We start from the raw sequence: 13,673 nt of genomic DNA, 5'->3' as shown, positions 1-13,673 counted from the left end.
AGACATTCAAGCTCTTTTAAAGTGCGTGCGCGCGGATGTGTGCGCGCGCACGCACGGGAGGTTAATTTATAGAGCATCAAGAAGAGGGGGGGGGGGCAGCGGCGCCACAGAGAAGCTTCTATTGAGCGAGTTCTATTAGCATTAGCTTTGGCCCTAGCCTATCTGAGAGGGGGGGGAACCATACAGGCCTCCATTCAATTAGCATCTCATTATGTTGCCATGGCAGCCGGGCTTTAAGCCGCGTGAAGATTTCCCATTGCACCAAGAGAGGGTTTATGTCTGAGCGCACATATGAACACATATGCACACACACATGCAGCCGCTGGAGAGGGATGCAGGAAGTGACCCGTTCGTCTTGTTTTGATCCTGTCGCACACTTTCACACGGCTTCTCTGGCAGCCGCCTGTCTGCGTGCACGGCTCGGCAGCTGCATGTGCCGGGCTGCAATCATGAAGGGCGTGTCGGCGCTCGGATTCCTTCAGTCGAGAGTTTTGCTTAAGGTTGTTGAGGCTCTCAACAGGGCACGTTTATGGTTCTTACCTCTCCTTTCCGCCATGGTTTTCTCTTTTTGATTGAAAGAGCGGAAGTACGATGTCAGCACCAGTCGCTGTCGCTCACACGTGCACACACAAACACACCTGTAGCGTGTTATCCATCCCGAAGCTTCACCTCCTCCCTCTGAGGATTTCTGCATCTACGTTGAACTTTCCTCCGTAAAGAAGACGCAGATAGATCTCTGTTGATGTGGTTTCTCGTCTCTTAAAGCGAGGCTGCTCATACATGACTTTTTGATTGGAAGCTGAGTGCAGTTCATGTGTCACGCGCAGCCCTGGAGTTGTTATTTTCTCCCCGTTAGGTCTGATTATTTAGGAAGGTTTACAGACATGTCAGGACTCAGTTATTTTCCATCTCTCCCTCTTTTTATGCCCTCTCCTCCTCTTCTCCCACTCGTCCCTCCGTCTTCCTCGTGACTGTCTATCCTGTGGAGGGAAGTGGAAACACAAACAGGCTGAGTCTGCCTTGTGGTTTCTCCTCCTCCTCCTCCTCCTCCTCCTCCTCCACCCGTCTCTCTCTTCCTCGATTCCATACTTTCGCTCTTCACTTTCACATGGCCGCTCTCTCTTTCTCTTCATCCTGTTGATCTTCCTCTTTTCTTAACTGCTTCTTAAACACTTTGTGTATCCACCATCTTCCTCTGACTCTCTTGTTTTTCCATCCTCTCCTCTCCTCTCCTCTCCTCCTTCTTCTTTCTCCTCTCTTTCTCCCTCTTAAGCCTCAGGAGCCTGGTTTGCCGTCACTTAAGTACCACCACTGACCCCAAGTGGTGAACAGAGAGAACTGCACCCCTGCCCCAGTTTAGAGGCAATGTGGTCAACAGAGACTAATGACTTCATGATAAAATGAGACATTTTACTGATGTTGACTCTCTTTCTTTTCTCCCAGAATGCCCCTGCACAAATCCAGCTCTGAAGATGGATCTGGAGGTACGCTGAGATGCATTTTCATGTTTGTCTCCTGCCGTCTCATTATGTTTCCTGTGGTTGTCGTCGTAGTTGTTTATCAGGTGAATGTTTCTCCCTATCTGACCGAGCCTGCCCTCCCTTTAGGTAAATGGGACAACAAGAAGAAGAACAAGTCTTTTTGGCAGAACTTCCGCAAGTCGCAGCACAAACCAGTCATGCGTCAGACATCCAAAGGTTCGTGCAGCTTCATTTAACCGATGTGCCGCTCCGAGCAGAGCCGAGCTTCCTCCGTGTTTGACCTTTTGCTCCTTGCACCCTCCAGGAGAAGACATAGGCTACGTGGCCAGCGAGATCACCATGAGCGACGAAGAGCGGATCCAGCTGATGATGATGGTGAAAGAGAAGATGATCACCGTTGAGGAGGCTCTGGCTCGGGTAGGAGGCTCCGCTGACTTCCTGCCTCACCTGTTGCCGCCTACTTCCCCCCCACCCTCACCCTCTGTAGCCCCCCCCTTCAAACCCCCAACCCTCCCCTTGACCTCCTCCTGGATTAGTCTCCAGCTCCATATTCCCACCATAGCTCCGTCTTACTAAAACGACTCACTCTTACTAACACGTACGAGGCCCCGCATTTTAACCCTGCATTGTCCTCTACACACATACACACACACGCACACACACACACACACACACACACACACAAACTCCAGATGATTGGTGTTTCCAGAGGTTCTCAAGAGTTCTGGGGATTTCAGGGTGTGAGCTCATGGAGTGTGTGTGGGTGTGTTGTTCAGTTCATAATTGCTGGATTGGTGGTCATGGTAACTCAACAGCCCCATCTGTTGGGCGGGATGCTCTCGTGCATTGTGGTTTTCTTCTCTCTAGGTGGACATGGTGGATAATTACTTGGCTTTCCTTTATTCTCTCTTCTTCTTCTTCTTCTTCTTCTTTTATTGCCTACTTCTTCTTCTTCCGTCATCTTCCCTGTCAATCAGCTTCTGTAATGTCTTGCTCATGGGAAGCATGAATGTCCAGCGGCATTTGGGCGCTGGATTGCTCTCCACAGGGCAGATGTTAATTATCCCCTTATTCCTCTTTTGTTTTTTTCCACAACTTTGATTTTTTTTCTTTGGGCCAATAGCTTCTCGCTCTAGCGATTGACACTCAGTTAAACCAAGCAATGATCAGCCTCTGTGGATAGCCGATACGACTCCTTGTTTGTGCCTGTGCGTCTTTGTGTAGTGCGTCAGTATCGTGGTGTGTAGTATGTGTCCAGGGATGTAGTGGAATATAACCGTTAAAGAATCGAACCTACCTCTCATAGTCATACCACACACATTAAAAGTAGGCAATTTGCACGAGTAATAGAGACATTTTATAATAAATTAATATTTAGCAAAGACTTAAATTTAGTAGTCGCCAAACTCATACTACTCAATCGATAGTACACACCTTTAATTTACCACTACATCACTGGTTGAGTCCTTCTGTTCTGTCTGTCTGTCTGTCTGTCTGTCTGTCTGTATACATGCACTGTGAATGCACACGCTTTGACGTCTATCACTCGTCTGACAGCACATGGAGAGATGTAGCATGCTTGGTGAGAGTGGGTGGCCCCCCCGCCCTGTTCCTCTGCCTCTCTAAACTCTTCTTCTCCACGTAGCTGAAGGAGTATGAGCGCAGCAGACAGTCCAGCAGTAGTGACACTGCAGAGTGGGCTGACGGATCTGCAGCCAATCTAAACCAGTCCTCGAACTGCAACGTAAGTACACCCCCCTCCCCCACCCCCACTCCAAAAAAAAACCCCCCTGACCTCTCCCCTTTTCTTACCTCTCTTAACACTCTCACCTCGACCACTCTCACCTTTTTAAGTTTGATTTTTTCAGCCGACGAGGTTGTGAAGGAGGACGGCGGTTTGTTGTTTGGACGTATGTGTGAATGGATGTGTGTGTTTAAAGGGAAAGTTCAGCCAAAAATGAAAATGCAGTCGTTATCCGCTCACCCCCATCCCGATGGGGAGGCGGAAGAGGTTTTGTAGTCCACAAAACATTTCTGGAGCTTTGCAGCAAAAACAACTACAAAGCTTCACCCAACTTTCTATCTGCAGTTTTCATGTTTTTTGGGGTGAACTTATCCTTTAATCAGATGTAAACGACTGTAAACTCAACTAGTTTCCCCAGCTTGATGTCTCCGACGTCCCCTCTTTTAGAGATGTTTGAAATATTTTTACTTTGGACAGTTTTACATGCCATTGCATAAACCACCTCTACTCAGTTTGTATCTTGCCTTCTCTCCCTCTATCTCCCCTTCTCTCTCTGCTCTTCACTCATCAGCTGAGCTACAATATATCCACTTGTGCACGTATGTTCTCTCCACCATGTCATGTGCATCTTAATAGCAGGAGTGTTACCTCTTTGATTCTTTCCCCATTGCTCACCTCGGTTGAGATGTATGCTGTTTGTTGTGAATCCTTGTTTTATTCATCAGGTTAATCCAATCATGAGCATCTTATTTGAAATATTTCCTCAACAGAGTCAAATTGGCTGCCGTAGCGAAAAGGAAATTGTCTTATGGAAATTTAGCCCGGGTCTGTTTCCATCAATCAGTCGTAATTGTAACTTGCAGAAAGCCAAGTGGATAGTCACAACCCGAAACCCCTCGCGGCGTTCGCTTTTGTTGGCAGCGATCTTGTCAGCTGTGATCCCCGCAGAGGAGGCCTCCAGACCTCGAGACCTTTGAGGATCCTTTGCCTTGTGGAGCCGGAGCTCAGACAATCAAGTTCATGTCGGACGCTGTTTTTGCCGTTCGCTGACAATCGTATGTTTGTGTGTTTCCTTAAAGAAATGTAGGTCAGCTCCGATGCAGATTCATGACTCGCAGTAGTCGCGGCGGCTTTTAATTAGGTTAGTACAGTATGGAATCATATGGGAATAGCACGCCGTCATGCAGTCTCACACACGCTGACCCACTTTTTGACAGGAAGTGAGTTTATCCAAACACAAAAATTCCGAGTCGTCTGAAAATGATTCCCAGCGCATACGTGCTCTTGCTATTTTGAAACGAGCCACTTATTCAGGACTAAACAGCGCCGACATTTGCGTTTACTCTCATCCGCTTTATGCTTGTTCACTTCGTGTTCTTATTCTTAAAGTAAATGGAAGGTTGACCCTACAGCTCTCAGGCAGATTTAGATTGAATCGCCATTTCTTTCAAGTGGATGAATATGTTCGAGTGTGCGAGACTCTTTGCACATTCATAGCTGTGAATGTTCAATGCCAGTGATTTATTTAAACCATTAAAGAGGACTCATGCAAATCGTCAAGTGTCCCTATTAAATTCTTCTTCTGCGCAATGATTGATGATTTCCTCCCACATAAAAATTAGGTTAATTATGCCATACATAACTCCAGCTCCGGTTCTCTGTGCTCTCTGGCGGTTGGGTGTGGATTGTGCAAGAGTTTTGACGATCGGCTCATCAGTCCGTCAGCCCCAGTGTTACCCCCGCTGCTCACTTCCTGTGGGGAGAGAGACTGATCGATTGGGGCGGGGGGTGTTTTTGTCGACAGGAGAGAGGATGGGAGAGTTACTGAAGGAGTATTGTTTAGAGGAACACACAACTTGGCTCTGGAGGCTGTGAACAAATGCGAGAGCTGGAGGCAGAGAGGAAACAAGGGAGAGAGAGAGAGGGAAGATAAAGACTTTGCTCTTACCCCCGGGCCCTGAAAGAGGGGGAGTTCTGTATCTCCCGTTGCCCCCAGTTCCAAAATTGGCTTCTTCAGGAAGTACCGCGACTCTGCTGGGGCCTCTATCAGTGTCATGCACTGCCCCCTCTCCCTTATAATGAATGGAATTAGGTCATCCGCAGATTCAAATAGTTAACAGTTATGCGTGTGTCTGTATTCTATATACAGACATTTGAATGTACAGTACGTGCTTGTCGCTGACATGTCGGCAGCATGTGCATATCTTTGGCTGCTCTGTGCCTTCCCCTGACGCTGTCTTCCCCCAGCGATCGGAGGCCACATTCCAGGGCTGGCCATTAGCGATGTGGGGGCCAAGGCAGGGTCAGAGGGGCTCAAACGCCGGGATTGTTCTCCACGCACAACACGCCTTTTCTCTGCTAGCTGTGCGGCACGGCGCTTCCAAACAGCCCCTCATTCCTCAGAGCCGAACTCACGAAACGGGCCGCGTCTGCATCTGCCAGCATGCGCACGGAGATTATTTTGGAAACCGTGCATGCGTGAGAATGTGGTCGGCGCGCTATGGATTTGAGGGACCCGCTCTTTAACCCGTTGGATGTGAACACAGAAAGTTTTAGAGGAAGCGGTAAGTTCGGCGCTCTTAACTGCTCAAATCCGATTGTATCTTTAATGGTTTTCCTCTTTTGTTTTTGTGGTAAAGCATGAAAACAATTTTTGGTGTGTGCCGTGAGGATGTCGGCTTGTCGTTACTAAGTTTAACAGCTTCTCCAAAGTCTTGGGAAACGTTCCTCAAAGTAATTTCTGAAGCCAAATGGCAATTACGACGGTGGAATTGTTGTTTTGACCTTGTTTTCGATGGCGGCCAGTCACCCCTGACTTGATTCATGGCCTCTGATGTTTGGCTTCCTTGTCCCTGTTTATCTGGTCATATGTGTGGACAGTTCTCTCACTCCTTTTTTCCATTTAACAAGCAGAAGGACAAATCATGTGGGTTAACTCTGATGCTAGAATGACTTCATACGAGACACTCTTTCTTTACACTTCTCAATAATAGTTATTAAGAGAAACCAAGGTTCAGGAATGGACTCCAGTCTTTGCCTTTGGTGGTCTCACCCATCTCACCCATCTTTCCTCTTCTTCTTTTATCAGTCCTCTCTGACACAGACTTATTATTATTACATTCAATTCTCTGAAGCTAATACGCTCAAAGCAAATGGAAAGTCTAAGGAGTCACCGCTGTGGCCTGAATTGTGCGGTTCAGTCGAAGGATTGTCGGGGAGAATTGGGTTTTCAGAACCCATTTCTGCGGTTTGTCAGAGGCCAAATGAATGGCCGAACCCTCGCTCTGGTCTGCTGAGCTGATAGGTGAGAAACCTTGACCACTGCACCTCCTAACAGCGGTGAAGTGGAGGCAAGGGGAGGACAGTTTGTTGAACAGACCTGCAGGATGTTGTTTCCTTTTCCAACTCTGATTCGTAACACTCTGAAGAGCTCACTGTGCTGCGAAGGTGGTGGCGATTTTGCGGACAATGTCGGAGCTTTTTGAGCCGACCGAGCCGCAGTTGTCGACATCATTCCTGATGCGTGTCAGCAGCATCTGAGCCAGGCCTGTGGTTTCTTCCTTGTTAGCTTTCGAGCTGCATTTTATCAGAGACAAGAGAGCTAAGCCCCGCAGGCCTGTTCTGTCTAGTTGTGTGTGTGTGTGTGTGTGTGTGTGTGTGTGTGTGTGTGTGTGTGTGTGCGTGAGCGTCTGTGCATGCAAGTGTGTCCCTTTGCAAGCGATGCAGTCAACCTCGACTGTGGAACTGGCAGCATGTGACCGGAGAGGTGGTTGTTGCTGTGGAAACCAGTGGCAAATAAAAACAAATTAAGCCGTCTGAGCTCCGTGATAGTGATGGAAGTTCCTGCCAGACAATCTTCACGCCAAAGCTCGGCTCATCGACATCATCATCATCATCATCATCACACGGAGAGCATAGAGATCTACACACATATATGCATACACACACAGCTCGGGGTGCAATTGTGTGTTTGTGTGTGAGTGATGAAGCCGTTGACTCTATGATTTGGTCTCTTTTCCACTCCACTGTGCAGAGAGTTTATATGCAGCGGCCTTCAATGGAGGGAAAATACTGGGATGTTGTTGACACCCATAACATACGACCACGTCCCTCCATTTCCTCTGCTGTAAACAGCCTCTGATGCCAAATAGACCATTTCCCATCAGACTGATTCATTGTGTCGTTCGGTTGTACCCATTTTTTTTTTTTGTTTTTTTTAAATGGCTGTCTCATCTGGTTCATCACTTCAGTGCATTTTTGTTCTGTGTTCACTACGACAATATGAACTTGACACGATGTGGCGTGCCGCCATCCCTCAGATCCTCCATTTCTCACCTCACTAACTTTGACTCCATCCTAAACAATGCTCCCATCTATCGCATCATCGCAGCATCCTCAAAATGTATTTGTCAAAGGTTGTTTTTACCTCGTTACTTACACCGAAACATACATTTTATTTTTGTTGCTGTTGATGAAGTGTTATGCTGAAGGAGTTCCTCCTGCTTGCACCTTTGTGTCGATTAAGGTTTATTTAAAGGAGACGTATTATGCTTTTCCGTTCCGTTTAACATCACTATGTCATCATGTCACACATTTGCATAATTTATGCCTATATTCATGCTGGAACTGAAGCTAACTGGAAGGTGAAAACACAACAGAGCCGACCGGAGAAACGGTGAGCGTAGCTGGCTAAGGTGTGTGTGAGTTGACCAATCAGAGCAGACTGTGTATCCAGGAGGCGGGCCTTAAAGAGACAGGAGCGCTTCAGACTGAGGGGGAATACAGAGCTGCAGCACTGGACAGGCTGAGAAAGCTGAATTGTTTTATGAGCATTAAAGCGTGTAAACCTGTAAGAGTAGTAACCCAAAACAAAATTATGAACCTGAAAGTGAGCATAATACGTCTCCTTTTAATTTAAAAGTCATCGGCCGTCCGTCCCTTTTATTTTATCATCCCTCCCTCCCTCTCCCTCTCTTTCCCACCAGTCTCGTGAACAGTCGGACGATGAGCAATCAGAGGACTCTGTGAAGTTCAAGCGGCTTCACAAGCTGGTTAACTCGACACGCCGGGTCAGGAAAAAACTCATCAAGGTGGAGGAGGGCAAGAAACACGGCTCAGAAGGTTCGTGCCACCTATGTTGCTTTGATTGCCTTACAGCTGAACATGATTTAAATCCGTCACTAATTGTTTATAACGGCAAATTAAGATTAATTCTGACTGTGTCTGAGGCCTCACACTTCATTACTTGTGAAAGTTGGATGCTGAAAATCTGTTTTTTGAGCTGTTGTCCTCACTGAGGTAAAGTTAACTTTATGGCAGCATTTCTGTATCCAACGGAGAGTTATTTAAAATCCATGCCTCGTTTTAAAAGCAATAATTTTTTTCACATTTTCTTCTGTCATGGGTTTTGCCCAATACTCAGACTTTAAGAATGTGTTTTGAAATATTTTCGGGCTAGCTGTGGTTGTGAAAACCACACACGGGTCATGAGACTCCACAGACTCAGATGTCTAAATGCTCCCGAGTAAATGTTTCTGTCATCTTCCTCTCCTCCTTTAGATTTTCTGAATCTAGACGCACTACCCACCTGTGAGGACAACGCAGCTCTGTACACAGGAGTCCTAAAGAAGCCCCCTTTGCCCCAGGAGATCTCCCTGCCCTCCCTCACCCAGGATCAACTCTCTCTGGATGGAGACACAGACAGTCTGACCAACTCCCCTTCCTCCAGTAGCCTGGACACCTGGTCCGGTCACAAGCTGGTCAAAACCTTCAGCAAGTCTTCCAGTACCCACGGCCTCATCCGGCCCCCCAGGAGAACCCCGGTTAGCTCTGGGGGCCTGGGAGGCTCCATCTCTGGCGTTGGAGGCAGTGGCTCTTCCTTCTCAGAGCTGGATGGCTGTGGACTGGACGACGAAGGAAAGCTCTCGCGCTCCACGACTGACGGCGAGATGCGGAAGGCCCTGAGCTCCATCTCCCATGGGGTAAGTAACAACGAAGCTCTCTACGCCTACTATGGCCTCACCAAACCTCGCCCCAAACCCCATGCCCAGTCCCGCCTCCTGATATCCCTGGATGACGGTCCGCAAGGCAGCCCCAAGCACCAACCTGCCAACCGGCACCATGGCAGCTGGACGCACCGGAAACCTGACCCCAACTACGCTTACTCCACTAAGCACCTATTGTACCAACGCTCTCGCAACGCCAAGACCCCCGTCTCCCCTCTGTCTGTCACCCCCTCCTCCCCTGCACGCTGTGACGTAGCCAAATCAAAAGGTTTTGGAAGCGGGGGAGGGAGCTGGGTGTTCCCCTCCCGCAGGCTGCGTGGTCGAACGGCAGTCAGTGAGCTGAACATCACCTATGTGGTGGAGCGGAGCCTGTACGGTCACCTCAACTGGGCCCAGCTGGTGCGCCCAGTTACCCTCAGCCGCGCTGAGCGCCGCTGTCTGTTGGAGGAGGACCGCGAGGCGGACAGGAAGTGGGCGGCCAGTGTGGACCGCTGCACCAAGCGGGTGCTCTTGCGCATCCAGCAGAAGTCTGTGAGTTTGGACCGTGAGATTCAAATCGACCGCCTCGTGTGAGCAGGACTCGGTGCTTCAAAGTTGCAGAAATAGCTCGGAGGTGATAGGTGAAGGCGCAGGGAACATACACAAACAAGACACACGGCAGGTCAAGTGATTTCAACTTACCTGTTTAGTATTATCTGAGTTATAAACCCACTTCAAAGTACCGCAGCTGTGCTCATGTACAGGAAAAGGCTCGGGGCTGGTGTATCTATCACAGACCTAACTGCCCTTAGAGGAATGTCATCTTCTCTGACCTTTAAGTGAATGCCTTTGGCTTTAAGCCTTTTTTTTTTTTTTTCATTTCAGCTGAATATAAAATGATTCTGAGATGTGCAGTGGCCCACTTGGGAGGTTAAGTTACAGCAGAGGTTTTGTAAGTGCCTTTTGTAAAATGTCAAACCCCCCCCGAAGGATACGCACAGTCACACTGATCCCTGTGGGCGAAAGAGCTGTAGTACAAGCATGAAGCTGCTCCTCCTTAGAACTGCAGCATGCAGCCTCAGAGACATATTCAATGAATGGTCTTATTAAGTCGAAGTGACTGAATGGTCTTTCCCGCTGAGCAAAAACACACCCGAAAGACGTCTATTCAGCGTCTTTGCCGACGCTGAAAAGGCTTTTAACCATGTAATTTTAGACGTCTTTTCAACTTTAGTTACAGACATCTAAAGAACTTCTTGTGCTTTTAAAATTATTTCTTTGTTGGCCAAATTTTACGCACTTTACATGCAGCAAAAGCTACAGGCTGGATTTGAACCCCTGGTGTTAACCTCAGTGGTCTGAACGAGGCACGTACTTCACCGGGAGAGCTACTTAGCGCGAGCGAGTACAGTACAATAGCAGAAAATAATGTAAATAACAGAAAAACAGGTAAACCGCATCAGCTTTGTAACGTCAAGCAGCGTGACAACACGTAATCTACTTGTTCCTCACATGTATCCACACAGTCTGGGCGTACGAGTAGAATTAGCGGCACATTCACGGTGGTGTTGTAGTGGAGCTATCCTGCAGCTTTGAGCGCACCTGCGTCCTATCGTGTTCTAGTGAAGTCACTGGAGGTCGTTCTCATCCAAAAACTCTCTGCCTCCACTTTTTATGTTGTTGCTTTTCGTGTTCTTTTTTGGCCCGTGCCTCTATGGTTGCAGATGTGATTTTTAGTTGTTTTTCTTTCCTATAATTATCTTTTGAGAGACTTTTTTTTTTTTTTTTACTGGGTGCATGTCCATTTTCCATCGAACATCGCCATGACATTCCGAGTTCTTTTTTTTGGACGTCTCTTCAAACATGTTTGTTCTCCAAACTGTGCTTTTCCTGGGAAGTTGTGATGTGGACTGCAGCTGTGGACATCTAATATAAAAACTCGTAATGTGCAAATGCCTTCTCACACGGAGGATCTTCGCCCAAGGGGGGGGTTTCAGGGGCGTTTTAATCGAGCAGTTTAGACGTTAATGGCTTTTGAAGCAGAGGAGAAATGCCATCAAGTGCCCCACTTGAACTGTTTTTTTTTTTGGCAGATGTGCATGTGTGTGTCTACATGTTTTGTGTGTGACCTACTGCAGAGCTTAGGGAGGACTCAGAAAGTCAAAGCCAGCTCGGCGATAAGATCCCGCATCTCTTTTTCCTCTCATGTCACAGTTCCCCTTTGTGTACCCCCTTATCTTGCCGTCCTCTGAAGTCAAGAAAGAAAATCTCCATAATCACCCTGTCCTCTCAGCAGAAACAATTTACTCTCTTTTAAAAGTGTTTCTGATGAAAATAACATATTGTCGGCCCTGAGGAACCAACCTATATGTTGTGCATGTTTGCATACTAAGCCCAGTTTTCGCACCCATCATAATTAACCACGAAAAAGGCTGAAATGCAATTAATATATGTTCACTTGTGTATATATATCTTAGCTTAGCCACATCAAGGACTATTTTCTCCAGGGATTCAACTTTTAAAGCATATGAGCAACTCGTTGCGTGCGCTCCACGGTCGGTTTTAACAGCTCATTTGCCGAGGAGCAGCGCACAAACTCGCAAATTTAAAGAGGAGCTCATATAACAGTTTGTGTTACATCATGTCTGTTGGCTGTCCACAGTCCCATATGACATCATGCCCCCGCATACATACGAACCATATACCCATGTACATTAATCAAAGTGCTGCCTGTGTTGTGCCAAGCATGAATCATTTGTGAGTTGACCCTCAGTCGGGCGTGGACGGGGAGTTTGTGTAACGTGACCTTCTGAATGTGACTCATTTGATTGTGTTTTGGCTCCCCCCCCCCTTTACAGAGGACGTGCAGCTTCGGAGGCTTCGACCTGTCCAACCGTTCGCTCCACGTGGTCAACGCCGGATCGGAGGCCAATGTAAGCGCTGGCAGCTTGTGAAATTACAAGAGGCTTTGAGGAGCGTGATCCGACCTCTCCCGTCACACTAAATCACCTTTTCTCTTCCGTTTTCTCCTTTCTGTTTTTGTGATCTCCCCGCCCTTTGTCATCTCCTTCCCCGCCGTCCGTCCTTTCCCCTTCTTCTACTGACAGAGTAAAGACCAGGAGGCCATATACAGGGAGGTGGTCAAGTCGCCCACTACGTCTCGGATCTCACTGGGCAAGAAGGTCAAGTCGGTCAAGGAGACGATGAGGAAACGCATGTCGAAGAAGTACAGCAGCTCCTTGTCCGAGCAGGTCAGACACGCGGACACACACATGGATGCAATTGTTTTTGCATCGTTTGTAGCTGAAATTCAACATTGCTGAGGTTTTCAAGCCAAATGAAACCCATATAAACATAGTCAGATATAAAACGGAGAAGCTAACGCATAAATAGTATCACAAAATCCACACGTTGTGCTTTTAATCCTCGAAACAGTGAGCCAGGCGGCGTTGTAAAGACAGAAAAGCCCTGCGTGTTCTGCAAACATTTAGAGGATGTTTTGCAGTGTAAGCCACAAATTCTGTCCACAGGCTGCGAGTGGGTGGTGGAGTATTTGTGTTAGTTACAGAATAAACATACAGCACTAAAACACTCACACACACACACACACATTTGGATTTCTCTCTACCCTGTTCTCTCTGGGCCCAGCGTTAAGGGTGGAGTGTGTGCGCTTCATGCTGAGCTCATGGAGTGATGCAAGTCTCCCCGAGGCTGCTAACTCTTAGGAAAATGGAGACTTGAAGTGTGAGGGAGTACACTGTAATGGCTGTCTCATCCGCCGTGGCCTAATTTTTCTGGGCATCCGGCGGCTTCACCAGTGGCCCGGCCAGTCCTGCAGTTTTGATGTCGCCCTGCAGAATGTGTCATTAATGCACAGTTGGACATCTGTCGGTCACGGTGGTCTCAGCACTGTGACCCACATATCCTGGCATGAGTCAAGGAGCCATTGGTTGGGAGAGAGTGGAGAGAAATTAATTGTCATGTCTCAATGGCTGCACGATGGTCATTTTATGGACCACAATGCCCCCTAGTGGACGACTGAAACAAATAAAAACAGTGCATTACAGGAGGTGTTGATGTTTGTTGTTGCTTCATTATTAGAGGCTTTTTTTCTTCAAAGGAAAACTTAAAAGATTTGAACAATGATTTTACTAATTTATGCAAAAATAATACATTGAACCTCGTCAAGTAATACACAATTTTAAAGTTCCAGTTGAATGACATTATTTCTTCCATTATCTGTCTTAATTCCTGTTTAAGTAAGTTGCTCCGACACAAAGTTGTTGTAGTTAACTCAAACTAAACTAAAACTGGATGTGAAAACATTTTAGTTTACTGAAACAAAAAGATAAACTAGACATTAAAGGCAAAAATGAACGGGAATGTTTGTGTGTACTCCTACAAAACAAAACATAATATACAGGAAATGTTTTTATTCTTTGTTAATTTATGATAATTGTCTTC

At 47.2% G+C, this 13,673-nt stretch overlaps 1 protein-coding gene across 8 annotated transcripts in view; it reads left to right on the top strand.

The window, feature by feature from the left end:
* The window catches only part of sash1a (SAM and SH3 domain containing 1a), a 177,227-nt gene that overhangs the window by 146,486 nt on the left and 17,068 nt on the right, over positions 1-13,673 (top strand). For 5 of the 8 annotated variants that reach the window (XM_084377602.1, XM_084377607.1, XM_084377604.1 and 2 more), the window contains exons 5-12: positions 1,444-1,484; positions 1,608-1,697; positions 1,786-1,898; positions 3,127-3,225; positions 8,211-8,346; positions 8,785-9,761; positions 12,068-12,142; positions 12,317-12,460. In XM_084377602.1, coding sequence (XP_084233728.1) covers positions 1,444-1,484; positions 1,608-1,697; positions 1,786-1,898; positions 3,127-3,225; positions 8,211-8,346; positions 8,785-9,761; positions 12,068-12,142; positions 12,317-12,460 — 1,675 coding nt within the window. The remainder of the gene's footprint in view (positions 1-1,443; positions 1,485-1,607; positions 1,698-1,785; positions 1,899-3,126; positions 3,226-8,210; positions 8,347-8,784; positions 9,762-12,067; positions 12,143-12,316; positions 12,461-13,673) is intronic. The other 3 variants (XM_084377606.1, XM_084377608.1, XM_084377603.1) reach the window with 2 other exon arrangements.

The sequence above is a fragment of the Pagrus pagrus genome (genome assembly GCF_965226575.1).
Source record: "Pagrus pagrus genome assembly, chromosome: 16".
Classification (NCBI taxonomy): domain Eukaryota; kingdom Metazoa; phylum Chordata; class Actinopteri; order Spariformes; family Sparidae; genus Pagrus; species Pagrus pagrus.
The sequence above is the reverse complement of the archived record's forward strand: the minus strand, read 5'-3'. Positions and strand labels throughout refer to the sequence as shown.